Raw genomic sequence first — 27208 nt, 5'->3', positions numbered from 1 at the left:
CAAGTAGACATGAACCAGAGAGGAACCATCCCAGTTAGTTTAGAGACAAGATCCCTCATTTGGTACTAAACCACAGTGGTATATGGTCTAAACCGTCAGCTTCATCTCATTCAGTTCATTGCTGGAATCGAAATCAGTTGATTCTAGATAGACAAGGTTGTGATTTCATGTGCTACTGATTGGTTGAATGAAAATTGCTTGCAGGAGCATAATTATCCCTGTCACTGACCAAAGTTGATCGGATGTCACAACCAAACCTTAAGTGAGGCATAAGGAACTATGACAGTATGAGAGGGAGGCATCCAAAGATATCATACGGCTTTCGTTATTGTCACAACCAATGCAGACCCCCCCTGTCACAACCATCCACAAAGGCAGGACGGGACAGGATTCGTGACCGTATGGTGCTGCCACCTGCCCAAAACCAGTCACACCACCAAGTTTCATCAACTTCGATTTTTCTTTGTAGTTGATGCAGGAGAGAAAATTGTACAGTGATTTTTGTCAGTATGTGTTAACCATGCCTTGTTTATAATGAATGTACCTTTCTATCCCCAAATTGAGCCTCATAAAAAGTTAATTGAAAAAGCTGTCTGCTAGGTAATTGCCGTTCTCGGGTTTTCTCGTTGTCTCGCGTGCACCTGCCCAACTAGGTGATGACGTCACGCAGGGGTTCCCGAGTATTTTCTTGTGATGAGTCATCATCAGAAATGACCGTCAGTGCCTACAATCATACCTCTCTGTGAAACTTGTTTTGCAATCCGGCTTTTTTACATCCCAGGGAACAGTTTAAAGTCAAACTGGACGGCCGAAGTAATCTATGGCCGTCAAAAGAAGATAATTTCTAACGTCAAATTTTCCCAGAGATTTTCAAGATGGCTGACGATTCAGAAAACGATCGTCGAACATTTTATCAAGCTCCGGATCAAGGTAAACTGATGTTCCGACTCACTCATGTTGACTCACACTTTTCATTCCAAAACATTGGTGACTAAGGGTAAAGTGAGGTTGTGCAATCATTGAATCCAAGTACAACATTCATGCACACAACCCTGTCAAAAGAAGTGGCATTTTTTGTGCAGGCGGTGCATTGTGACTGTGTGGTGTACTGTAGGCCTAGTGTGTACTGGCTTGCTTCATCATCAGCAAATCGACATTCCTGCAGACCGAGGCTGAGCGATTCATCCATGGCCTCCATCAATCTGCATCCAACATTTCCTGGAATTTAGAAGCATCACCGCACTGATGTTGTGATCTGTGTTGGCAAAGTTCCCAGTGGGCAGATTTCCAGAGCAGATTTGTGAATGTGAGCGTACAGCAGGATTACAAGAAAGGATTAAACCAGGAGTTGGAAACAAAACAAATGATCAACTCCTTTTCGAGGCCTGGACTAAGTAGGCTTTCCTGATTTGTTTTTCCATTGTTAACTTTATTCCATTTAATATTATACCGTACTAGGAAATCAAACCTCATTTGCTTTGTGAGGCTGGCATGGCAATTTAGTTCCATTTAGTTCTGATCCTGTGAATGTATCATTCTTGATATCTTGCTTCATATCTCATTTCAGGTGATAGAGGGAAACTAAAATTAAACTTTGCGCTCAATCACCGCACCGATGCAATTGAGCACCCGAAACACCCAACACTGGCCATGATGGGTCATCAAACGCAGCTGTAAGTGTCTAGTTTAGTTCTGTGACTAGGTAGTAGTTTGTAGACTGTCAATTCTTTAGACTAAAAAAGTGACAATGTCAGCCACATGCTTGAACAATATTTGGTAATAATTATTTGAAAATGCCCTCTTGATATAGGTCGTGTTTTCTAATCCAAGGCGGCAAAGGTTCAGTTTGCTAATTTCATGAATTAGATTGGGTAAACAATAGACCATGTTCCAAACAACAGCAAACAAATCCCTTCCCAAGTCAGTATTAGAGCAGACTCCATGCCTTAAGAGAGAATAGTCCTAGCAAGTATGTTAGAATCTGTCGTAGTCCTTGCTAGTACTAGTAGTAACACTAACAATGATATGTGCTCTTTCTTCATTCCACAGGGAAAGAAACAAACTGCGGTCACACAGCCTGGAGTCCTCGGGCAAACTCCAGATCTCTCCTGAGCTGGTGAGTACACTTCAGATAACTTTGGGAAGACTTGATATCCCTATTCTGCAATGCCTGAAATTTGTAATGTCTCTATTTATTTTCAGACGTACGATTTTACTGCGGATGACCTGGTGGATCATGGTGAAATTGGTCGAGGGCATTATGGAACTGTCAATAAAATGAGGCACATCAAAAGTGATACAGTCATGGCTGTAAAGGTAAGTTGCAACTCAAAAAACAAAACTTGCAATCGATGCACAGTCAAATCTGTTTCTGAGCAAAAGACATAATGAACCTTGGCGTGTTAAGTGTCATTTATCTTTTAATCAAATGATCAAAATTCGGCAATTTCAGCGAATTCGTGCCACGGTGGATGAGAAAGAACAAAGACAGCTGCTGATGGAGTTTGACGTGGTGATGAACAGCAGTGCATGCCCATTCATTGTGCAGTTCTACGGTGCTCTCTTCAAGGAGGTAAGTCAAAAACTGCAAACTCCTTTAATTTTGCGAGCCAAATATTTTTGTGAAAGGGGTAGAATTGAAAACTCGGTTTTGGGGTGCAGTCTGCCAGATTTGTTCAACTTGTTCTTTTATCATTGGAAAATGCATTGATTTGCAGAAATGAATCAGAATGGCAGAATGTTGATAGTGATGTATGATACAATTAAGTAACATTAGTGATTTATTTTTTCCATTCCAGGGAGACTGCTGGATTTGTATGGAACTTATGTCCATTTCATTAGATAAATTCTACAAATTTATTTACTCGACGTTGCAAGAATCTATACCGGAGGAAATTTTAGGAATGATAACAGTAGCTGTAAGTAAATTTATCAGAGCATTTAGATGAAAGATTCTAAGAACTTGCAGGAAAAGGCAACTTCTGATCAGCATGTATTTTGAAATATTTTATTTGCCATATGATTAAGATACATGAACTGTATAGTAGTTTTGAATGACTGTCTGGTCCAGGTGGAAGTCTTCTCATCCAGTTGGTCAATAACATTTGAAACCTTTCAGCAGAATAGAATCAAAAAGTTTCGTTGGAGAGCATCGTAATTTTATTTGCTCAACTTTTTATCTCTTTTTCAGACATTAAAAGCATTGAATTATCTAAAAGAGAAACTCAATATCATCCACAGAGGTAAGAAGCTCTTTTGGCTTTTCATCTAGTTATGCCGATATATTTTGATGGTCATGTTGGATGGCACACATATGGGACCAGTTCAGGAAAAATGTCTTCAGGCAGCAGACTATGTTCATTTATTTTTGGTTTTTGTTTATATCTAAATTGTAATATCATCTCTTGCAGATGTAAAACCTTCAAATATCCTCCTTGACCGCACTGGCAATATCAAGCTGTGTGATTTTGGAATTAGTGGACAACTTGTTGATTCAATAGCGAAATCACGGGATGCAGGGTGCAGGCCATACATGGCGGTAAGTGTCTTAGTCTCTGTGGAGACCTATAGTAGTGACAGTTATGAAGAGCTTTGGCACATATCCTGGTTGGTTGAAAGCACTATTATAGAAACCACCATTATTAGTATAGTTTCGTAATGATGTCTTGGTCAGAGACTTATAACGTCCGTTTTTCATACCATTTTAGCCGGAGAGAATCGACCCAAGAGCCTCTAGTAAAGGGTATGACATCCGATCAGATGTCTGGAGCTTAGGAATCACATTAGTAAGTCGTTACCTTTTGTACTTGGCATCTGAAACAAGTTGTTTATTATTACTTTTCTACAGCATGGTTAACAACCATCAAACACTGTCCACAACCAACTTAATAGATATCACACCTTGACACTCAATGGGCTGGTAAAACTTGCTTTGCGATGCTATTTTCTATTGAAATTATGAATAACTGTCCATCAAATATCTTTGCTAAAGTGTGGTGTTTTTCCATTCAACCAGTATGTTATCCTCAGTCAATATATGTTTGTCAAGTATTCACAAACATATTAATTCAATCTTTTCAGTACGAGTTAGCCACAGGGAGGTTTCCATATAGAAAATGGAACAGTGTCTTTGACCAATTAACGCAAGTTGTCCATGGCAATCCACCTCAGTTACTTGGTGAACGGTTCTCGGCAGACTTCTTAAACTTCGTCAACACCTGGTAAGTCCCTCAAGCCGATTGTACACCGTTGCTAAACCTTGCTAGTATTACATGACGAGTTTCACAAAATTAGAAGAAAAAAAGTTATGAAAATTGTGGCAACAGAAAAAAAGCAATAGTGGATGTGATGAGAGTGATGTATGCAGAGCTGTGTTACCACTTTGATCACATTGTTGATGGTGTAATTGTGTGTTTTTTTCTTCAGCTTGACCAAGGATGAAAAACTCAGGCCAAAATACAAGAAGTTGCTTGTGAGTACAGTTTTATGCCAGGTCTTCTCCAGTCTAATTTGAATTTGAAGCTCATGCCAATCAAAAAGAAAAATGGAGGCAAATGTAAAGTGATGCCAAAAGTTTTGAATCCCCTTCACCTCAGCTGTGTACATCATATGTAGCCGGCACTTTGTTTGTTCTTCATTTCATAAAAAGTGAACAGTGACACGTTACATATAAACAATATTAAACTCCATATAATCGCAGCCAAGAGGAAATAACATAGCCTACTTTTTTATTTCAGGAGCAACCGTTCATCAAGTTATACGAGGTCAAGGAGGTGCAAGTCTCCGGATATGTCTCAACGGTCCTAGATCAAATGCCAGAAAACTTGGAGTTCATGGAGCAGAGTAGCTCATAGCAATTGCCAGTTTCAGCAGGAAGGGGACCCTGCTGGCGTTTCCTGGAGATAATGTATCTAACATGCTGTGATGGTTCATCTTAAAATCATTTCACGCTTCAGTGGGTAATAGCAAGTCTAGGCATATATATTCATAATCATAACTCCCATTTTTCATGTTTTCAGGTTGTTGTATGATGATTCAGATAGATTTATTTGTCGAAAATCAATCCTAAATGAATTTGAAGAACTATAGAAAGAATAGTCCCTCTAGAGTGTGAACAGATACGAAACCATAAAATACATTTGATGGTAAATTGGTTCCTGTTGGCTCTGCGGCGTGCACATTCATGCCTAAGTAATATGCACATTGTGCCTTTATCATATGCAGCTGAGACAAGCAAACAACGGGACCTGCACAGAAAGTGTTTGCGCCCTGGCAGCGACTGTCCTAAAGTATGATTCAATCATAGACATGTCCAACCGTTACCCTAGTAAGACAGTATTGCTATTTAGAAAATATACTTCTGGTTTCTTTACTCAGTGAGCAAATTTACGGTGCAGAAAGAACTTTACTGTATCTTTGTCTTGATAACTTATAGGGTAGATCTTTTCATTGATAGATTGTTGATATACAGCTAAGACTTGCTATGCCCGCTGGTGTTTCTCTGGTCATAATACTGTATAGGGATGTAATCAAAGCTTAAATATTCCCGCTTACCAGTGCAATAGAAATCTACAAGTGTGCCATTATTAACCCTTTTGGACGCGTAAGTAAATCCAGGCAACCTGGATTAGACCAAAATTCTGAAAAATCGGCTAATTTTGTCTGCGCTTGTGTTTCAATGCAAATGGCGCCTTGTAATATTTTAGATCATAATCTAGATCATAGGAAATTTTTCAAGAAACAAAGCTTTGAACATTTTGCTTGCTTCTAGTTTAGTTTGTCCATTAAGGGTTAAAAATTGAAGCTACTTCTTAAATCTGGTCACAATCTTAATAACATGGCTGGTTGTCACAGTTGTGTCAGTGCATTACCCAGTTTGGTAGTGCTTGTATACATTTCTGCAGCTAACGCGAGTGATGTCCCATCCTGACTGAATGCGAGCCAAGGGGATCTGTTATCCCAGGCTATGTATTGCTGTTAATTAAGGGTTTCTACCATTGAATACTGGTGTATTTTGATAAAGGAGAGGTTTTCGTGACATGAGTTTCAATTCTTTAACTAGTGGAAGTAATGCTCTCTATTCTGCTATTCGGGTTGAACTTGAAAGCAAAATGCACTTGAAGCAGTCAAGTTCTTCCTTGTCCGAATGGGGTGAGGTATAAATACAGCAAGTGAGTGTTATGAATTATTGTTCCCAACTTCTAATGTCGTGTTTCAGATTATAACTGTGGACATGACCAATGGTATGGTTTGGTTTGGATGTGCATATGCCTGCCCTGCCCATGTTCATCGCAATTCTCATTCTCACTGGTTTAAAATCTGTGACTCTTTGTAGCATTGATGAAGTCAGTTACTTGCACCTGGAGGAATATTCTTGGGAGAAACCCTGCAGCAATGTCAAATACTCATGATTTAAAATGAGAAATATTGCTTCATAAGTGGACTGTTTTAGAGCTATGGCAAGAAGCATTGGTTTTATCACTTGAGACTCTTGAGCCTTGACCTAGGAAAGATACCGATAAATTTGGGGGCCTTTCAAAGCCGTTTTTATGCTTTGTGGTGTTAAGAGTTGTGACACAAAAACCAGTGCTTCCTGTCCAGTGTTATCACAAGGACCTTCCTTGTATAATTGTGAGATATGACAGTGGGTCCAAATTCACATGATTTGTTTATGCTTGAAGTGGAGATGTTGTTAAAGAGAAAGTGTTGTGTGTGTGTGTGTGCTTGAACAGAGTATTACGTTGAATGGGGATAATAGCTGGTATGTCAAGTATCACTACTCTGAGGAATTTGTTACCCGTTCCGTATGCAAAAAGAAATCAAGGCAGACAGTGGGTACAAGTTTGGTACGAGTCAAAACATAGATCTTGATGTACAGTAGAACCCTGAACAGTGTGTTGAACTGCGTATTACAAGTTGACTAAAAGACTATCTCGAGTGGCATTCCGTATTACAATTAGCGGGAAATGTAGAGTTTTGTATTTGAACATGTGAGCACATGTTTGGTCCTCGGACCATTACATTTTGATATAATGCTCACAATTCGGCGTCATATTTAGACATTTCATGTTCATGTACATTTTCCCAAGTTTATGGGAATCCACTTATAATTAGTTTGTTAAAAGTAAGAATTATTTTTTATTTTTTGAGAAAAAAATACATTCATTTTGGTAGAATTTTTTAACGTCAATTTGCCATATTGTGTTGGCTACAACTGACACTGTAGATTGCAATTTTTTGGAATACAACATTTGGCTGCTTCTCAAACATTTTCCTGATATGCCTATTAAAAGCAAGTTTTGTTGCTGCCACCTGTGGTTGTGATCACATGTGACAAAAATTGCTCATTGGTGGAGTTCATCGCATGTGCAACAACAAAGATTGCTTGTTTTTCATGAATCAATTTTTAAAAGCTTGTGGTCTTTTCTATTGCTTTGTGCAATTTTATCTGCTGGTTTTTCTCCAGGTTCTTAAGATTTTTCACACTGACGCTATGTCTGTGAGCTGATCCACCAAAACATCATCTCTCCAGCCTGAAGTTCTACCGGTGTCTTGCAATCATCTCAAAATAAGGTTTTCAGGCAGGAAATAGTTTTGGTATGACAGATACGTGATTGCAGTTTCGCTCAGCAATGCTAAATTTCTTTCAAATGGATCACAACAGGTACAAACACGAACATGGAATTAATATGTATAGTATTTCTCACCTGACCTTCAAAGTACAGTACATGAAGGTCACCTGTGTGATGTTTGTATGTGACCTCCTGGAAAGTGAAGATGCGAAGTCTTTTAGTACTGTACAATTAACACTTGAGGTGGTATGTACAGTACTGTATATCAAAATGATGAGAAATTAATTTTGTCAAATTCAAATCCTGAAGCAATTTTCGTTCTAACAAATTTTTTCCTTGTCATTACCCCAAATGTTACATATGTATGTCATGTTTTTCCCGGTGTCTCAAGTTTAAATTGGTTTTTCTACTGTCCATGTAACAACAGATATTCAGCAAATCCCTGTGACAGTTTTGGTCAGGGGAAATTCTCTTCTGAAAAGCTCTTGTGCATGCACCTTCGACTGGTGAGAAATGATACACCCCAGATGTATAATTTGAAGAAAAAATTCTTTTTGGACATCTCATACATGTAAACTGGTTTCATCAGATATACTAGAAATGAGAAAAGTTATAGAAATAACTAATATACGCCCTATAGATGTTGACTTGAAACATAATGTTTTCAAAGCACAATACCACAACAATTTAAGAAAGTTTTGTGACACTTGACAGTATTAAAATGTAAATGTTCAATTGATTATTTCAGTTATGGTCGACCTATTGATGAATTATCAATAAACATAGAATGTGCATGCGTTTCTGTTTAGATACAATTCAATTCAAGACAAAGTACTGAAATTTGTAGTGGCTAAGCTTGTGATTGGGTTTGATTTTTGGACAACCCGAAGCAAGCAATGAAATTTGGAAAAGTATCTACTTACCTCTGAGTGGTCAACTTTTCTGTTATGACAGAGATGTGGCCTGGAGATGTCTTAGTAAGGAATTGTTTATTTAATAGCACATCCTTGTATTTCCTCACACATATGCATGCCGCCACAAAAAAAATGTCAAACTGAGCTACAAATCTTGTTCAAGCTTCAGTCTGCTGGTGAATGTGTGGCTTTCAATCTTATTCAAAGGTACTGTTGCTTGAGTAACCTCGGTGGGTTCTTGGAGTCAATTTTGTGTTCACCTTCAATTGGTCAGCACTTTATTTGTTTATCTATTTCTTGTTGATCAAGAACTCAAGTATTTATTCACTTGGTTATGTAGGTGCACAAACAGTTGAAAGATGTGTACTTGGTTTATTTGAGAGACCTGAACTGGTGTAATGTTCATCTCTGTTCTGACTTTTATCAGTTTGTGCTGTATTTATCCGACAATTCATGAATCGAATTCTGTTCATATTTCAAGGACATGAATTTGGGGCCAGCTTATATTGTTTCACCCTGTTAGTGTTCTTGGCTTCAAATCATATGCTATGTCAACTGTCAAAAATAGAAGAGGGAAAAAATATCTTACCGAACCTTGATGTTTTCTTGCAATACTTGCATTTACAGTGTAAAAGTTAAATTTGGGCACTTCTTACTAAGTAATAGTATATGTACTTAGTAGGCTATTGAAAGGCCTGAATGTATTTAGGATATTTGGGTAATTCTTGACATAAGAATATTGCTGTCGGGTGTAATTTGTTTTGATTTGAGTGAAATTTCATGCTATGGGTTTATTTATTATAGTGTTGACATGCATATCTTTGAGGCAGCCACAGTGTTAATGATATCATGATTTGTAAATGAGTTGAATCTGTAGGAATTTTAAGTTGTGAAAGAATTCAGTTTAAAAATATGTAATGCAACTATCGTTAACAGGGAATTTGTAATGGCCACTTTCGTGCTAGAATTCTGCGGCACTGTGTATAGACGCAGTTAACATGTTCATTTACATAATGTATGCTGTTGTGGAAGGGGGGGGGTTAAAACAAAACTGACTTATGGAAGTACTGCATCGTAGATTCGTGATTTTGTTAGCCTGTTTCTCTTTCTTGTGTTAAGTTGTGGTGAAATCAAAAAAGGTTGGTAAGTGTACTCAAAGGTCATCGTATTCCAAATGTTCTTGGCTTTTCTTAGTGTAGTTGGTCTTGAACAGTTCATTGAACTAAATTAAGTGGCTATGGCTGTGGTTTAGTGTGACATCACTGAAACACCAAAATAGAGAGGAAACATACTGATCAGTCTACCTTCATTTCGGAGAAGCTGCACATGATAGGTCGAGGCGACATAGAAGTCACGTATTACGTGTCAAGTCTCACGGGTCACAGGTGAACTTAAGAACATTCAAGTCATTGGGGAAGTGTAGGCAACATAGTCGTCCATGTGACACTTCAAACATTTATTTGTTCAAGTGTTACTTGTGACCCATGAAATGTGACAACTGAAGTTCTGTATAAACTCGGCCTTATGCATGTATGGAAGACTTGATCAAGTGTCTCTTTAGCACAAATGTGTCGTTGTGAAGAAATAAAGTGGCACTCTGCCTTAGACCATCACTGAGTAAAAGAATACCTGAATGAGTCCAGTTCATACATAACCCAGCCCTGTGACTCTCAGCCTTGTCTTCAACATGCAAAAATGTAACCGGATATCAAGTCAAAGTGGTGTTGATAAGGCCTAGTTCACATAGAAGTCACATTCTCGGCTGTCATCCTTCATGTGTCAGGATTGATGTTTTAACTGTCATGTGCATCACGAAATGTGGATTCTATGTAAACTGGCATTGATGTCATCGAGAGGTTTATGGACCGGAGTGACTTGAGTTACTTGGCTGTTATAGAGTACTCTCTACCTTTGTGCACAATATGTTCATCTATTGACCAATGTAAGATTTCCCAAGCTGTATATTGTACATAAGCCATTTGTAATATAGTCCGTAAATCTGTGCAGTCTTATCATGTGTCTGTAGTATCGCCAGTTGATTCTTTTTTTTAAATAACACACATTGGTGAAAATAAAAGTGTTTTCTGTCATTCTGTGATCGAGTGATTGTGGCCCTGCTGCCGATCAGAGACATCTGACAAGCAACAAACTTATGATTGGCCGATCGATGAAACAGGTCTTTCTTTGATCTGACCAGCCTAGAGGGTCATGCATGTCCCTTAATGGAATCAGCTTCTCAATATTATGTCCATGAAGATCCCAATCCTTCAGACACCAGAACTGGCATATCCTTCCCAGACTGAGCTTGGCTTCCTCGAGACTGATTATACACCCTATCTATACCCCAGGGTTGAAAGAAGCAATTAAGGTTGAGGGTCTTGGTCAAGGATACGAGGGGCGTGGAACCAGTTCTGTGGTTGTTCTTGGAGTTGAACCAATGACCTTCAGGTTTTGAGTTGGTTTCCTGCTCATGCTAAACAGAATGTCATCCCAATGACTTCGGAAAAACGAGGACAGAAGACTACAATAGATAAGAGTAATGTGTTTTATTTTAAGAAAATATTCTTTCCATTACATGTCATCCAACCTTAAGTAACTAGAAAATAATTACTGTTAGACATGGAATTCATGTTGGCCTTTATCAACCATTTTACTCAACTTACGAATAAATACTACTCGAGAAGCAAGTACATACGCGTACATAATCTCAGCTGTAAGCAAGATACGACTTAACTTTGGGTCAGCACTAGCCAGTGTCACAGCACCTTTGGTTACACCATATCCTCAATATGATTGTTTATGCCAAAGACACCAACAACAGGCACTTATGATACTGATAGGGCAACTGGACATCGGCAAACCATTTTGGACAACACATCTAGCAAAATGGTTTAGAGTAAGTAAGGAATTCGTCAGTTATGACCCGACTGGCACAGCAGCTACATGTAAGTACCAGGTAACATAAATTTAAACAACACATGGACGGTGTGCACATAATGAAATCATCACAATACACTAAGGAAGGCACTGGCACCAAAGAATCAGATGGAAAAGACATGTCAGACTCCCTAAATCTACATGCAAGGTAATCTATGATTTGATCTAAAGGCAGTTTTCAGAATGACAAAGTTGGTGACATCAAGCAAATTTAACAGACAGGAGAGCCGAGTTATAAACATTGCATCATATCACATCATTTGGCATCAAACAGTCCGTGGATGGATCTGCAATCCCCAACCTGGTACCCCTTCTAAGGAACGTGATATACCATCACTATCAGCCCTTGACTGTTAAGCTAGCTTGAGAGTTCGAGAGAAGTTAAGCCATACCATTCTACATACATCAAAAGCTTTGTTAGTAGATTTTTTTCAAACAGTGGTTAACTCATACTGATATCGACAATTAACCCTTTGTTATAAACCATGGCATTGCATAATTGTCCAGCAGCTTTGAGCTAATAAAAGATGAAAGTAAATCTTGAACACTTCCAGAACAGTGAGAGAATAAGCTGAGAAAGTCCACAAGATTTGATGAGTGGATAGATTATGCAAATATTTCATTGAGCTGTTTGATAGTATCTGCAGGACTAGTGACTGTGTGGCCGATTGTTCTCGAGTCTTCAAATATTTCATGATCATTCCCTCCCTGAAATACAGAAAGGCGGCAAATTACAATAAATGTATGATTATGTTCAAGGAATTGACAATGAGCTGGACGTATTGTATTGGCTGTCTCACCGAACACCGGGAGGATAGAGCTACACTGTAGGTCGGAACCAAGGATGCAGCCAAGGTGTTAGGTGAAATGACAGGTTGATATAGTCTTCTGTCAAGAGTGAAGCAACAGACTGCTTACCTTCATAGTTTTATCACCAAAGAAGTGAATTGTCTTGAAGTCGTTCTCCAAATATCGTAGACAGAACCTCTTATCCCAACCAATGGGGAAGACATCGAAGCTGATCTGGCCACCTGTGGTGCAAGAAAATAACTAAAATTTTACTGATTAAGTTGACAAGTTTAGGTTCTCTTAGTTAAAGTTAAAAGTTATAGTTTTGGGTTTATAGTCTCATATAAACAACGGTAGAGGTTATCATCTGACATAACACTTTAACCACAATCTATCCAGAAACCTTCCAGCAGATCTTAGATGTGATGCTTAATCAGTGCTACAACCTGAGCATAAACGACTGGTACCTACTAAAACACCAAGACAGAGTAAGACATGCAAGGCTAAGAGACCTGCCAGGAGTCTCACCCTGTCCAAAGACCTCATTGATGCCATCAAGAAAAATATAGCAAACTTTCTATTTACCTATGGAAAATTTTAGACCCAGATCTGGGAACTGCTTCTCCAAATCAGCTACAAATTTCTTACGTATATTGTGAACCTACAAGAAAGAAAGTACCCATATGTTTCAGGAAGAAAATGGAATTTCTTGAAACAAATTCACCTTTCAAAATGCTCTTATTACATCAACCTGAAACAGAGAGAAATGAGAAGATCCTTTTGACAGATAACCAGATGAAACATAGATTAAGAGACTCTCAATCTATAATTGCTGTCATTCTTATCACGGGTGTGGATCATGGCAGACAGACGAATGAGGAATCGCATTTGGGATGCCAGACTAAAACAATGACAGCACCAAACCTGTCTTCTGTTGGAACCAGAATCACAACGAACAGTGGGCTGTGTTCATGTGATAAACGCATGTTTCATCTGAAACCAAAAAGATCTCGTAAGGAGTACATGTCTATCACTCTCTGTGGATCTGCGTTGCTTACCTGATCATAGTCATTGAACTGTATCCGCTCTTCTTGAGAACAACTCCGGCCAACTGGGCAGACATTAATGAGACCAGTACGAAACTCAATAAAAGTTCCTCTGAAATACCAAGACACGAGTTAAATCTCAAACAGACAAATATTTCATACTGTGTATCAATTTCTGCACCTTATATATGTTTATCAATCTTTCAAGGGAACCATTCAAAGAAGAAGCAATTGTTCCATTAAAATATTTATCAAAACTTTTCTACACATCAGACATGATATCTTTTTAAAGCTTCATTTATGAAAGGAGCACCTCATTATATAACCAACACTACAACTTTATTTGTTTTATTTGAAAAAAGTACAAAATTTTGTAGTTGAAAACTCTACCAACCTTTTACATGGCAGCGTGATTTCAGACATGTATTTGAGTGCATAGTTGATGAATTTCTGTAGTTTTTCTTCTCCCATAAATTCCTGGATACTCTAAAGAAAAGAACAACACCTTTTGTAGTATAGTGGAAGCTAAAATGTAAGTGTCTTCCTCTAACTCCTCATTCTGCACGGTCCTAAAGACAGAATATTATTTTAATGATCAAGTAACTTTAAATGAATTGATACCGAGTTGGCGGTACTTTGTCCAATGTCCAGTCTTGATTTGACAACCAATGAGGGACAGCAAGGTACAAATTTCTATTATGAAGGGCATAAAGGAACAAACATCCTTAGACCAGGTCATTTAAGAGTTTTAGGTACAACTACCAGTAGACCTACTCATTTGAATGACTTACAGTTTTTTCCAGAAAATCACCACCTTTGTGAGCCACTAGACCATTCTCCGAGAAACAGTAGTCATAGTCCTTGATCACTATAAAAGAATTCGACATCACTGAATTAATCAATGGACAGTTTGTACAAGGATAATCCAGAGCCCAAACAATTCATCTAGTGGTCTACCCAGGGTTGTTACAATCTCCAAATGGTATCCACCACCACACAAATGTTCCACAGTTGCAATTGTCTCCAAAATACATGTGTCGCCCCACACATCCCCATGCTCTTGACCGTCTCCAAATGGGATGTGTAGCTCCATGGTTGTGACTGTCTCCAAATAGCAGGAGTGTCTCCCCATGGTAATGGTTGTGGACTCCAAATGGGCTCCATCTCCACACATGGTCTCCCTATGGTGTCGTGAAAACCTCCAGATTGATGTGTCCACACCCATGAGTGGTGACTGGCAGGCTCCAAATGAAATGTGTTCCCAAAAATAAAGAACTGGAGCAAAATGAAGTTTGTGAACATACCATTGCCACCAAGCTGTTCCTGGATTTTTGCCAGATCAGATCCTCCTACTACACCAACAACAACCTTTTTCTTTAATTCCTGAAGATACTCTGTCATTTCGGAAGTGACACTCTGAAGAGGAATATTAAAAAGGAAACAGAAATAGGTGCCAGGCCCACTATCCAAAGCACTTCATATTAAATTTTAGTTCCAACTCACCTGGTAGGTGACTCTCACCTAATTTGAGACATCATCTATTAACTTTAAATCAACCTTTAGGCGTAAAAAAAGACTTCCAGCTAACTGCAAGGAACCTGTCATGGTCTTAAAGCTACGTTCTTTCTATCAAGCATGTATTTACCAATCTAGGGGCTGTCAAAGTCCCGTCAACATCGAACAAACATATCGTTGACGTGTCACGTTGAGCCATTTCTGCCATTTGTAAAGTCTAGGTAACCTCATTCCTATCCGCTGCGCAGTGGAGGGTCGAGGAGGCCTCATTGATTCACCCGAGGCGAATCGTGCATACAGTGGATGGACTGTCAATACCGATCACACGGGTATTCCTTGGCTCGAGGTTGCCCATCTTTTTCAGAAACACGTGATCAAACACCGGAAGCTTACGCCCCCAAATCGAGATCATGACGAGTGAATTACCGTCAAGTACCAGTCTCTGTAATGAGTGCGTAGATGAGACTGGTGAAAGAGTCTACCTTGTTGGTTTACGGTAGCAGAGGAAAGTATCCGGAATTCTCACCGACAACAACAACACTGCAAAATTTTGGGAAAAATATCATAAGTTTTTTGATGAAAAGTGTCGAATAAGTAAAGAATTACCTGCAAATGATGAAATCTAACCACTTCCTTACTAATCAAGGTATTTACTCTGTTCCTTGAGGGTAAGATATAAGTAGAAATGTCATTGGTTATCTGAAATAAACGCCTTTCTTTGTACTGTCCGAAAAAATGTCGCTTGCTGTTAGTGTTAGTGTTTGCTGTAGGCCTACATGATCATGGCCCAGTCCTAAGTCAAAGTAGTGTTGGTAAATGTACACGTTTCTTGTGGTGTCTTATTGTCGGATAGACCTAGGCCAGGTCGAGTGAGACATCAACAGAGTGACTTTTACAACAGCAAATGAATTACGGTCCTCCTGCCTGGCCCAGGGGGATGGATCTGATATGCAGTAGCCAACCTCCGGCAGTCTCTGTCTAGATCAAAGAGGCTCTGAGACCGAGTGGAGTAGGCCTATTATGCGTGAAAAGCATTGCAAGAGTGTGAAATACAAATTTTGAATTTGATTTCTTTTCCAGATATCTGCTTTTAAAAGATGTCTCGATTTGATGTCGACCGATTTGAGGTTCCACCAGATGCTGAATTGGTGTGCTGCATCTGCCAAGGGGTGCTCGACCAACCCAAAGAAACTCCATGTCGTCATGTATTCTGCCAAGTGTGTATTGAGACTTGGCTTGAGAAACATCGAACATGTCCAACATGCCGAGGGATCACAAGGAAGGACCAGCTCCAAAATGTGCTACCGCTGCTACAAAACATGATCAACAGACTAAGACTACGTTGTGTTAATCACGCCAATGGTTGCCAAGAGGTGTGGATGACTGAACATCACACTGATGTACATGATGATGTCTGCCCTTATAAGAAAATTAAGTGCAAGCATAGACTATGTAAACGAGAACTGATCAGAAAAAACTTAGCAAAGCATGAGTCAACTTGTGATTTGGCTGAAGGAATGTGCCCCAAGTTCTGTGGCTTGACAGTATTTGTGAAGAAGATGCGCTCCCATTCTTGTCTTGAGGAATTAAAAGCCAAAGTTAAAGGTATCTTTAAGTCTAAAATATGCGATTAACAAAACAGCTAAGAAGAAGACAGCTCTTTCTTGTTACTTGCACATGTACTTGGGAACTTGGTCATGGTACTGACATATGTCTCCATTCCCTTTGTTGACAGACTCTCTTCTCATTGTTGAACTGCTCATATGACCCTGTTAAAGACAAAGACTCTGTTCTGCTTCATGTTGCTTTAAAAGATACTGATCAGTAAACAAGTTGAAGGCACTCTTGAACTTGTTTCGAAATTGAATGAGAAAAAAACCCTCTTAAAATATGCCATGTTTTTATTTTTCAGAGCAAGAAGATATCATTAAAGATCAGAAGACACAGATTCAACAGCTGCAAGATGAGGTGAAAAATATGAATGAGCAGCTTCAGAATCAAGAAGATTGGGGTGATGATGACTATTATTCTGAAGATGACAATGGCTGGGAAAGTTGGTCTGGTGGTAGCAATATAAGTCAAAGCAATGCTAGTAACGACAATGATTCCATGGTCGGTTTCTCTGAGAATTCCGACTTCAGACCATATGATCCATGGAGCCCACAAACATACAATGTTGCGGCGGCTGGTGCTAGAATGGATGTGGTGTACCGTGTCACTCCTCCTGCGTCACCGACGGAATCTGACCAGCGTGGTACTCTACCCGCCCCAACCCTGACTACAAGTTCACCTGCAAGGGCTGCTGGTGTAGCCAGTCCAGCTGCAGCTATCTCTGATCATAACTATTATAGCTACGATGACCACACCCCAATGCGTCCCGATAGTGATGATTATGAAGGGTCTGGTTACTCCAACAGCCAGTACAGCAACTATGGTACCTCTCGGGACCATTATGACGATCAGAGTAATAGTCAAGGTGACGGAAACAGCCAGCCTGGAAGTTTCTCGTGGAGCAGTGGGCCGTCGGGGACACCAATTGCTAGTGAAGACCAAGCCTCGTTTGGTTCCTTTATTTCAAGATCGTACTCGAGATCAAGTTCAGTGCATTCTGAGGATGATCAAAATTCCTACGTGTCTAGACAAAGCAGTTCAAATTCTGATAGCGAATCTTCTGGTAACCGTGTCCCACATCATGGAAAATTTTCCCATGTGAACACGAGTACCGGTAGTAGTAGTGATAGTGACTCAGAACCTGGCCGAAATACTGGTGGCAAACAATCAACTTTTGGGAAGAAGGCTCTGACTTTATGTGTGTCAGATGACCAAGTGACTTCATCCGGATTGGTTGAATATTCTGTCGAGGATAACGCTACTAAGTCCTCGCTTGAAAAACGATCAAAGAAACGAAGACGTGGATCAAGTGAATCTGATGGTGGAGCGAAGCAAGTGTCTTCCAAGAAGGTGAAACGGTCAACCAACTATGATCAGACAGACGGAACATCACCTAGCACTCACACCAGTGGTTCTAGTCGAAGTGGTGAAGGTTCAAGCCTGAACCATAACAATTCTACTAGTGATAATCACGCTACTCTGCGAATTCGTCGTAGCCAGCGCCGACCAAAGCCAGTTGAGAACCCAAGTTCTCTCCCTCTCTACAGCTCTGACAGTAGTGATAGTGATATCAGCTACAGGGCCCCAACCGAGGCGCCATCTGATGTGACAATATCAGATGAACACATGACTGATGAGTTTAGTGAATCTGAGCGTAATCGTTTTGAAACCGTTGATAGACTTTTGGATAAATTTTGCGAAGAATCTGACTCGAATGATGGCAGTTGGACCCCTAGCCCCACCTACAGGCCTAATTTTCATTAGTTCTGCTTATTTCCCTTAATGATGCTGGTTGGTTTGTAAACATCCAGGATAGAATATGCTATGTATTTGCCAGGCTACAATAGTTGGTAATTTTTCACCAATGGTTTTGCTAATAGGAGTGGGTTGGTGATGAAATATTTGGCACTGAAAGAAGTTTCCTTTTGAAGGAACAAATTCCACATATTCAACAAAAGAAAAATATTGACATTAAGATATATTTCTATATCTATATATTTACATGTAAAGTTCAAGAAACGCATCAAGAACACAAATCAATCTGTATGTGAAAATGAACATTTTAATGTGTGAGTATATACTGCAAAGACGGTAAAATTTCACGCCTTTTTTGTTACCGGGTACATGTATCTTTATTCGCGCCTCATATAAGTTTTAAAAATATTCACTCAAGATGATGTAAAGTTCAATCACAGATAGGTTTAAAGACATAAGAAAATTAATATATAGACACAAACTCTTCAATTTCTATTTGGATTGTAACTAGATTTGCACTATTACAGGTAATAATGATATGATGATTATTTTCACGAGAGGATGTTAATGATAATGTACAGGTCATGAAATTATCATTTTGAGCATCTACATTGTACAATGATATCAAATTTTCATGGATACCAAAAATATAGTTCTATGCAGGTTTTTGTAGGACTACAAATAATGCAGCTCGAACAATTTTGCAGACATTACGGACCACACTTGTTTAGAATTCCGCACACCAAAACACTGCTAGGTATCTACTGCTTCGTCTACCACAGTAACATCAGCATTATTCTCATCCGTAAGTCTATTATATTTGCTAGCATCAGCCTTGTAATACCCTATCACATAGTCCTTTTTCTTGTACTTCACTTTCTTGTATCTGTACGCTATGATGAAATATACAAGAGTATTTAGCATCATCAGACCGCCAACCAGGAAGAAATAGTAGTCAAGATGACCTGTGTTGATTTCGTCTGGGTACCACTCATCTGAAAAAATGAATGAAAAACTTCCTTATTGGACATTCACCCGTTGCTTATTTTTTGAGAGACCTATTTTGGTCCAGAAGGAACATGACGTAGGGGTCACTTTTTCACTGCCAATAAAAACAGATGTCTGAGAAATATCAGTATGGAGGAATAAGAAACAAAACTTAAGCAAACTAAAGAGACAAACTCGCACCTCCAGCAGTTGCAGCATTCACAATGTTGATCAGCAAAGATCCAATGTAATTTCCTAATCCAGAGGTGACCAGGAACATGCCCATCACTACACCTTTCAGGGAACTCGGGGCTTCGCTGTAGGCAAACTCCAACCCTGAAATCAAGATTATGAAGACATTATAGAACTTTGGTGTTGCTTGAGGTTTTGATGGCCAATATTACGGGCAATATGCACGTCGGACACTTTTATTTAACACTGATTAATGATTGTGAAAAATATGTTCAGCTGAAATCTGTAAAAATTGTGTCGGGTATAGCCATTGAAGAATACTACATTATACAATAGAATTGACATCAATGTTTGAAACCAAAAGAGCCCGACATCAGAAAATACTTTTTGTGTTGCACCGAAATATAAATTACAAGTACATCAATCAATCAATCAATCACCAATGTCTTATAGAGCGCCAAACTCCAGGTAAACCTGCTCAAGGCGCTACCTCCCCACCAAGAAATGCTTCCTCGAACAGCCAGGATTTTAGGAGTCGTTTAAAAGCAAGCAGCGCGTCCGCCCCCCTGATGTGCTCCGGTAGGGCATTCCACAACCGGGGACCACATGATGAGAAGCAGCGGTCACCGAATCCTGTCTTTATCCGCATACACGCCAATGACGTGTCATTAGATGACCTGGTGACACGCTGCCTCTCAACATGTTTGAGGCTCAGGTATGTGCATAACCCCGGACCTGTACGTCGATAACTCACCAGTCACCATAGCAAACACTTCACTAGCACCGATCAAAACAAACTGTGGCACTTGTAACAGCACACTATAATGCGATGCATTGAAGTATTTTTCGGCAACTTCTTGTGAAAAGCCACCAGACTGGGACAGTTCTTCTTTCCTATAGATCTCAAGGATACCAGCAACCACCATGCTAGAGACTGCCAGGATCATTCCAAAACCTGGAAAGAAGAGACAGTTGGCTGAAATCACCTTGTGATAACAGGTGCATGAAAATACCAGAATTATTCAATCAATTAGCGATCAATTAGACCATAATCAATTGACAATTACATGTACTACCACATGTGACAGTGTATCTGAGGAGACATGATGAGAAACCCTGTTCAACACATCGTTGACTGGCATAAGTTTTCACTCACCAATTCTAACCAGCTGCGAGGGTCTCTTCCAACACTTGTCAAGCAGAGGATAAACGATTCTATCCATAAAGGGCACTAGGACAAGAATGACCAGAGAATCAAACAGGTTTAATGAAGCAGCGGGTAGTGTGAAGTCTCCTAATGCTAGATTCATCCTCTCTGCCTGGAGAAGGAATGTCGATCCCATCTGAAAAAGAGACATGAAAAGGTTCATGCCAGGGTGAAACTTTTTACTGGCTGTCCCAAGCCGTCACTTTTTTCTTGAGAGGGCACCCTGCTATGAACAGGTGAAGTTTTTCTTAAGAACTTTCACAAATGATACACATGTACCCTAAACTGGGGTCTTCAAAGGATCTTGGCCTCACTGCTTTCAATTTGATGACCGAAGGGTTAACTCACCTGAGAATAAACAGTATTGTAAAAGATGATGCAGCCGAAAACAGGGAGGATGCCGCCAAGCTGTTTGACGTCATCAACGTCCTTATCGATATGGTCACCGCCATTGCTGAACTTGGCAAAATCAAGGAATGAGGAATATTTGTAAATACTAGTCTTTTTGATTGAAATCGCATCCGTGGTGATCTTGAAAGTCCTGGTTAGCACACTTCCTGTAATATCAAATGTTAGTGTTTATAGTGCAGTGGGACACAACGGCCACAAGGACATGCAAAGACAAAGGCACAATCTGTCCTACTACGGTCTTCAGCAAGAAACGATTGCAAATATTCCGATCACATCCAACACCCATATTTCAGGTTAACACATTTCCTAGAATGTGAAGTGTTTTATCATTCAATCTTATCCACTGTTGCACAGCATCCTCTTTAAATCAGCTTCACATTCAGATGATAATACAAAATTATCACCATGCGGAGTGGGCTCCCCGACCCATTGACAGCACCTTAAACTGAGACACTTGACTGAACCTTTAGGTTTGCAGCTAAACTTCTAGCAGTATAAAAATGTGACAGTGGGTGATATGAATAAAGACTAGCAAATGCTTTTATCTAAAACTCCATGTACATTTACACTAGGCCTTTCTGTACAAAATTGAAGTAAAAGCATTTGCTAGTCTTTATTCATATCACCCAATGTCACTTACCCCCTGGAGGTTGCCTTTTGTACTTCTTCCCGGCCAGAACGAAAATGATAACAGCAACTACCATGCTGATGGCTGGTATGAGGTAACCAATTTCAAAGCTGATTTCTTGTTGGACATACATTACACCACCATATGCTATTACAGCACCAACATTGATGAACCAGTAAAACCTGGAAATCAAGAAACTTCCCTTTTATCAAAAATTGCAATAATTTGGATTTAGAGTCGGAAAAGATTTTTGTGTATTATTACCATGCGATATAACATTTTTGCACTGCTCTTAAACATAGCTTTTACGAAAGAACCCTGTCCTTTTTGCCACTTTCCTCTACACTCCGAACACAGTGATGATTAGAATGATGAAATGGACTGCATGGAGTACTACTTTCCCCCTGCATAACTTACCAGTTGAAGAATACCTGGACTGCATGAGGACCAGCACTTTCCAGTTGTTGTGCTCCGAAGGGACTGACATTGGCTTTGATGCCAGCTGTACCTATTGCTATGAGGGTCAAGCCAAAGAGAAAGAAGCCCCTCTTCGCTCCCTGAAAATAGGAACTAACTGGTCACTATATACCCAAATGTAAGATTTCAATGAACCATACCATTGATCAAATTTGAATTCGGTTAACATACATGTACCCGACTATCCATTTCAAGGAGGCCCATAGAAAGATTTCTTCATTCATGGCTATTTTTTAGAAAGTTAACGGAAAATCTATACAAATCTCCAGTCCTGATGGAGATTTTGCAGTACAGTGAAAGGGGACATGTTGTTGAAAGAAGACACCCAATTAGAAGCAAATGTGACTTACCTCACTCATATTATCCCATCCCCAACTGGAATAGTCAAAAGCTACAAGCGGGAGTGCGAATGTCCCTGAAATCAAACCAACAGTTTTCATTGTACACTCGTCCGCGAGCTACATCAAGTCGATTTTTAGTTCCAGGCTCTGCTGCCAAAGGCCTGCTCACCAATTATATCATGTCATCCATCAACTGACTAGCAATGCCCACCATTGCTTAACTTTGGTGATGGGAACATCCCCACCAACTGCAAGGCTATATACTGCCAAATTTCTGGTCTCTTCTCGTTTTTGCCATTTGCAAGATTTGTCTTTTTCCAAATATTTTACATTACTCACCGACAATGTATATCAACCCAGCCCCAAATATCACATTGTAGCACCCAGCGACAGAATCGGCCAACCATCCACCAACAATTGGCAGAAAGTAACACGTTCCTGAAATCAAAAAAAAAATAATTATAGAGGTCCTATCCAGGTCTTCTGGTTGTGACTTTGTCCTCATTAGAGGAAATGACAAAAACCTGACTTTTCTACAAATGCAACATTTCAATTTTTTAACACCAATTATGAATGGACCTATGTGGAATGTTCAGAGGTGCCTGGTGATGAAATGTCCATGGGGCAGGGATGTCTCAAAGCTGTGCGATATTTTTGATCAGTGTAAATTTAGTCATAACTTAAGATTTCCATCCTTTACAGTAGAACCTCTCTCAGTGGACACAATTTTGGTCCCAAATTGGTTGTTTCCATTCAATTTGACCTCTCTTATCAGGACACCTCTTTATTAAGGACAGCACTAGTCAGTCCCGAGGGTGTCCTTGATAGAGAGGTTCTACTGCAATTCATACCCACCTGTAAATATCAATGTAATGGTCACAGCATCTGCACTTCCAAATCCTAGAAAGTTGGTCAAGAAAAGAACCAGATTGCCAACAATGCTATAATAAGTCAACCGTTCACATAACTCCGTGAACAAGATACACAACGTGACACCAAGACGAGTCCTCTTCTCCTCTTTTGATTCTGGGATGTTGCTTTCGGAGTCCACTGACGAGATGAGAAGCGGAGAGTCCTCCACGTCCTCCGGACTGCTGTCAGCTGGGGCAGTCTCTACTGATTTGTTCTTCATGTTGGTTGGAAATGTTGCCCTTAGTTAGACTGTGAGAATCCTGGCCATTTCAGATGTCTGAAATTTTGAAAAAGACAAGCTTCATGGTTAAGTCTTGGAAAGACAAGATGAAAAAAAGGTCAAACAGGCAGTAGTGGGACAGGCCTCTACTTTCTATGTTGATTGGGTGGAAGTCTGGTAGGCCTTTTATGGCCCATCAGTTATTAGTCAAGAAGATCCCGACTCATGATGATACGGGGTTTTACTAGACTCCCTAGGTAGTCCATTGCGTCATCCTAATTGGCTCTCGTTTGGGAGAGGGACGAGGCCGGTCCACTGCCTCCGGAGTGTAGGTTTTGCCCGCCAGTGGACTTAGTTTCTATAGTATAGTATACTATAACATTGGGGGACTCCCTACCTTGAGAATCATGTTGAGCGTCTCATGAAAACTGTAGTTCTTATAATTGAGGTATATACATGCATAGATATAGGAAGTCGGTCTTTCCTGCTCCGCGTCTCGGGATGATCATAAGACCCATTCTTGATCGATAGTGAATGTGAGATTAACTATCACAAATAGAGGCGCTACTGACAAGTGGTCAAAGTTTTGTGGCGGGAAATTTGATTCCAACCTTCCAGTGCGATCATGATACAGCACGTGGGAAGACAAACTTTAAACCCTGATTTCCTCAGGATGGTGGAATATAAGACATAGGCCTTGTATAGATATACAACTATAAGACTTTGACCTTTCTGATATACATACGCGGCGCGAGGTACAAAACGAAGACCTGAATTAAATGTAAACGCAAGACGACGCCAGTTACAAATAGACTATGACATCCCGTCTGGTACCAACGAAGACCTATACTCATACAGGTATGTGATTTTTTTGGCGAATATATAATATCGAGAGGCGGGGTATAGTATATTGAAAACAACTGGTGCCAGGATGGACCATGTTACACATTTATGCTATAAATTCAGTTGGAGGGCGCAAATGGGCGGCACAGGCTATCTCCAAGCAGGGTGTTGTAATTAGAAGGTCAGGCCGATCCACTGTCGTTGTGCGTATATTCACCCTTCACCGCCGATAACTCCACCCTGATTGGCCGTCAGAAGGGATGTTACTTTATCGGTTATCTCCCTGCATTCCCTTCCTTTCCCACGCGTCCTATGTCGCGACAACACTACCATTACACTCACTCGTGGTTGTCGCACGAGACACGCACTGAACGCCATCATAATTGAAGACCTTGGCCCGGTTGTTCAAAGCTCCGCTATCTGCCAACGGTGGCTTCGCGGCCGCTAAACCACCGTTATCTTAGCATGCCGCCAAATTTGTGCCGTTAGGCTAAGCTACCGCTATGTCACCACGAAGTTGGCGGATCCGCAAGGGCTCTGCCATGGAGTACCGCCTAGTTTTAACGGCACCGGGCCCAGGTGTTCAATAAGTAACGGTTCGAGGGATGCTGACTTGAGCCAAATGCACAGTGCATGTTGTATAGAAGAAGGGTAACCTGGTCCGGAGGTTGGCACTATCAATTCAGGCCGTCATTCAATTACTTTGTGTCGAGCAATTTGATTGACCACCCATTTATGATGGTGCGTCCGACATATTATCTGGCGGAAGTTATCGGCGGTGAAAGGAGGAGACGACATTAGGACGGAGTTCCGCATCCTGAGATCCAGTGCAATTGTTTTTCAGTCCTTCGTCATAACATATTTTAGTTTAAGTGGATGATAGTTCCAATGAAAGTGAAAGCTCCCGAGTTCAGTTAGTGAAGAAGACACCAGGGGGTTTAATCCATTTGTCCCACAAACCAGCTTTGCCTTATGTTTATAGCGGAGGGAATTAAATGTTTAGTGAAACAACAAGCAGCAGGAATCGGATCATATTCTTACTAATAGGGAGTTAATAATAAACATTTTATGAGTGGAAAGCTCGTACGAGTTACCCAATGTTCATGTTCAAGTCCAGTAGCAATCCAGTGGCTCCCAGTGCTGTTGAGCCAGGCTGATTAACATATTCTGATACTGACGATTAACGGGTATAGCTCGTGCATAGCGACTTCAGCCTCAGCGTTGGCAACATGGTTCATGGTGGTATGTGCAATGGATAGCTCGGCCTGGCCAGCGTTATATCAATTTATTCTTCAGATTTGTGCGTGAATATACAATAATCCGTCAGGATGGCTGTTACAAATTCATCGGCTCAGGATGCTATTGATGACTGCCTCAATAACAGAAAATGGCACGTTTTCCTTGCTTCAAGCTTGATCGTTTTTCTTGGCGGTCTAATTGTGATTTTTATATGGAGAATATTCGCTTACCTTTTCTGTCGGAAGAGAGACCGGCAGGTTCTCAAAAGGACTGGCAGTCCACAGAAGGGGGCTTTCCAGAAGTCCCCTGACCCAGAGATAGGATGGATGACCGAGGCGAAAGACTGGGCGGGAGAGCTCATATCTGGTCAAACAACCACTGGGCGAATCTTGGTGAGTATTATGGCTTCTCTGGTTTCATAATATAAATGCTAGGCTATTAGCGTTTGTGTATATATATATATACCTGTTTTTAAGGAATCAAGGATTGATGCCAATGTGGTATGCCTGGTTCGAACCATCTTGAGAGACATGGATAGTATGACCTTCAGTTTGAAATTGCCAAGGCAATACTGCCCTAAAATAGTCCCTGCAGACTTGTGTTGGGTAAAGCGTCAAATGTTTCTCAAAGCCTGCTCTGAGTTGACAACCATTAAAAATTTCGACATTTTCCAATGGCTCTCACCATGTGCTGTTTTGTGATTTATATAATGTCAGTGGAGCCCATGTATAAATATATATATTATCAGGCCCTCTAATGAAGGCATTCAGGCTTAAGTAATGATATTTCAGTTAAGCCAGCACTAGGAATTTATGATTAACTGGTAACTTAATGGTTTCAGTTGGGGTTTAGCTTTTTCAATTGCTAAACGCTTGGGCTTAGACTGAAGGCTTAAAACCCTTGAGCGTCAGTTCCACAAGGAACCTGTTAATAATCTTTCAGGATATTTTTCACACTATATATCTTAGGTATAGCTTACATGTTGATAATATGTAGAGGGAAATAATTGACCAACATTGCAGTATGTGCTTGATCTAGTCACCATTTCTACGTAAAACGTGCATAATGTAGTACATGTATAACTCTAGAGGTAATGGGTACAGAACTATTAACATGTAATTTCAAATTAGATATGGGCTATGTTACACTGTGTGGAGTAATATGAGTGGTATCTCGTTGTCAAGTGCTTTTGAGTTCCAAACAAAGTTTCTCTATCACTTCATATCAAAACCTGTCATCTTGAACCAAACAACTCCAACCCTTGATATTGTTTATATTGGTCTCCTTATGTTGGGATCCTTCAGCCGGAGCCAGTCACAAACGAAAGTCATCAAAACAAAGCATTCTTTCACACTACTAGATGATGGCTAATCATGTCTTACTCTTATCAAGGTTGAAACATCTTGGTCCTTTAAAACAAGTAAATATGATGTTAAATGATAGACTGAATACTTTTCAATGATTCCAGTTGTTGCCAGCGTCTGTGAATTGTGACAAAACTAGTATAGGGCAGGTTAAATATACTGGTGACAGCATTATGGAGAACAACATCGGTGGTTTATCTGGTAACAGATGGTCAGTGTTCTGGCTGCAGAGAATCAAAGGCCTGGAAT

General features: G+C 40.1%; 5 protein-coding genes across 39 annotated transcripts in view; 3 read left to right on the top strand and 2 right to left on the bottom strand.

Annotated features, from left to right (window-relative positions):
• Positions 1-638: 638 nt before the first annotated feature.
• On the top strand, positions 639-10556 carry LOC135485233 (dual specificity mitogen-activated protein kinase kinase 4-like). Of its 2 annotated transcripts, none has more exons than XM_064767071.1 (12): positions 639-930; positions 1568-1673; positions 2050-2116; positions 2203-2316; positions 2453-2572; positions 2799-2918; positions 3191-3242; positions 3411-3538; positions 3708-3785; positions 4081-4220; positions 4426-4471; positions 4737-10556. In XM_064767071.1, exons 1-12 carry the CDS (start codon positions 876-878, stop codon positions 4851-4853), a joined length of 1143 nt encoding a protein of 380 aa, XP_064623141.1. In that variant the 5' UTR covers positions 639-875; the 3' UTR covers positions 4854-10556. The 2 variants fall into 2 exon arrangements, with proteins under 2 accessions (XP_064623141.1, XP_064623150.1); XM_064767080.1 differs by lacking the exon at positions 639-930 and adding an exon at positions 1096-1394.
• A 451-nt stretch (positions 10557-11007) lies between these two features.
• Positions 11008-14980, bottom strand: LOC135497911 (uncharacterized). The gene is made up of 8 exons (XM_064787917.1): positions 14903-14980; positions 14562-14673; positions 14049-14125; positions 13652-13743; positions 13270-13369; positions 12797-12872; positions 12341-12453; positions 11008-12130 (listed from the first exon to the last, which is right to left on the bottom strand). Exons 1-8 carry the CDS (start codon positions 14978-14980, stop codon positions 12029-12031), a joined length of 750 nt encoding a protein of 249 aa, XP_064643987.1. The 3' UTR covers positions 11008-12028.
• Positions 14981-15304: 324 nt separating this feature from the next.
• LOC135485213 (uncharacterized) lies at positions 15305-18662 on the top strand. 2 transcript variants are annotated; one of them, XM_064767044.1, is made up of 3 exons: positions 15305-15418; positions 15853-16377; positions 16685-18662. In XM_064767044.1, exons 2-3 carry the CDS (start codon positions 15870-15872, stop codon positions 18145-18147), a joined length of 1971 nt encoding a protein of 656 aa, XP_064623114.1. In that variant the 5' UTR covers positions 15305-15418; positions 15853-15869; the 3' UTR covers positions 18148-18662. The 2 variants fall into 2 exon arrangements, with proteins under 2 accessions (XP_064623114.1, XP_064623107.1); XM_064767037.1 differs by having other exon boundaries at positions 15311-15440.
• LOC135485226 (solute carrier family 15 member 4-like) lies at positions 18385-24038 on the bottom strand. Its single transcript, XM_064767057.1, has 11 exons — positions 23911-24038; positions 23237-23570; positions 22721-22819; positions 22391-22455; positions 21981-22120; positions 21576-21745; positions 20873-21081; positions 20474-20660; positions 20072-20272; positions 19327-19461; positions 18385-19133 (listed from the first exon to the last, which is right to left on the bottom strand). Exons 2-11 carry the CDS (start codon positions 23511-23513, stop codon positions 18892-18894), a joined length of 1725 nt encoding a protein of 574 aa, XP_064623127.1. The 5' UTR covers positions 23514-23570; positions 23911-24038; the 3' UTR covers positions 18385-18891.
• Positions 24039-25338: 1300 nt separating this feature from the next.
• LOC135485032 (calcium-activated potassium channel subunit alpha-1-like) overlaps positions 25339-27208 on the top strand; it is a 94818-nt gene continuing 92948 nt past the window's right edge. For all 33 annotated transcript variants that reach the window (XR_010446520.1, XM_064766880.1, XM_064766801.1 and 30 more), the window contains exon 1: positions 25339-25987. Coding sequence is in view for 32 of the 33 variants with exons in the window: in XM_064766880.1 (XP_064622950.1) it covers positions 25685-25987 (303 nt within the window). In the remaining variant the exon portion in view is untranslated. The remainder of the gene's footprint in view (positions 25988-27208) is intronic.

Source organism: Lineus longissimus, chromosome 1 (genome assembly GCF_910592395.1).
Source record: "Lineus longissimus chromosome 1, tnLinLong1.2, whole genome shotgun sequence".
Classification (NCBI taxonomy): domain Eukaryota; kingdom Metazoa; phylum Nemertea; class Pilidiophora; order Heteronemertea; family Lineidae; genus Lineus; species Lineus longissimus.
This window is presented reverse-complemented; position numbering and strand designations above follow the sequence as displayed.

Coding starts and splice junctions, on each gene's coding strand:
- LOC135485233 (XM_064767071.1), top strand. CDS start 876: ATGGCTGACGATTCAGAAAACGATCGTCGAACATTTTATCAAGCTCCG. Junction 931..1,567: donor TTATCAAGCTCCGGATCAAG/GTAAACTGATGT, acceptor ATCTCATTTCAG/GTGATAGAGGGAAACTAAAA. Junction 1,674..2,049: donor ATGGGTCATCAAACGCAGCT/GTAAGTGTCTAG, acceptor TTCATTCCACAG/GGAAAGAAACAAACTGCGGT.
- LOC135497911 (XM_064787917.1), bottom strand. CDS start 14,980: ATGGCAGAAATGGCTCAACGTGACACGTCAACGATATGTTTGTTCGAT. Junction 13,370..13,651: donor ATCACGCTGCCATGTAAAAG/GTTGGTAGAGTT, acceptor TTGGTATTTCAG/AGGAACTTTTATTGAGTTTC. Junction 12,131..12,340: donor TTGGTGATAAAACTATGAAG/GTAAGCAGTCTG, acceptor TCTGTATTTCAG/GGAGGGAATGATCATGAAAT.
- LOC135485213 (XM_064767044.1), top strand. CDS start 15,870: ATGTCTCGATTTGATGTCGACCGATTTGAGGTTCCACCAGATGCTGAA. Junction 16,378..16,684: donor ATTAAAAGCCAAAGTTAAAG/GTATCTTTAAGT, acceptor TTTATTTTTCAG/AGCAAGAAGATATCATTAAA.
- LOC135485226 (XM_064767057.1), bottom strand. CDS start 23,513: ATGAAGAACAAATCAGTAGAGACTGCCCCAGCTGACAGCAGTCCGGAG. Junction 22,820..23,236: donor CATTACATTGATATTTACAG/GTGGGTATGAAT, acceptor TTTTGATTTCAG/GAACGTGTTACTTTCTGCCA. Junction 20,273..20,473: donor CTCGCAGCTGGTTAGAATTG/GTGAGTGAAAAC, acceptor TCTTCTTTCCAG/GTTTTGGAATGATCCTGGCA.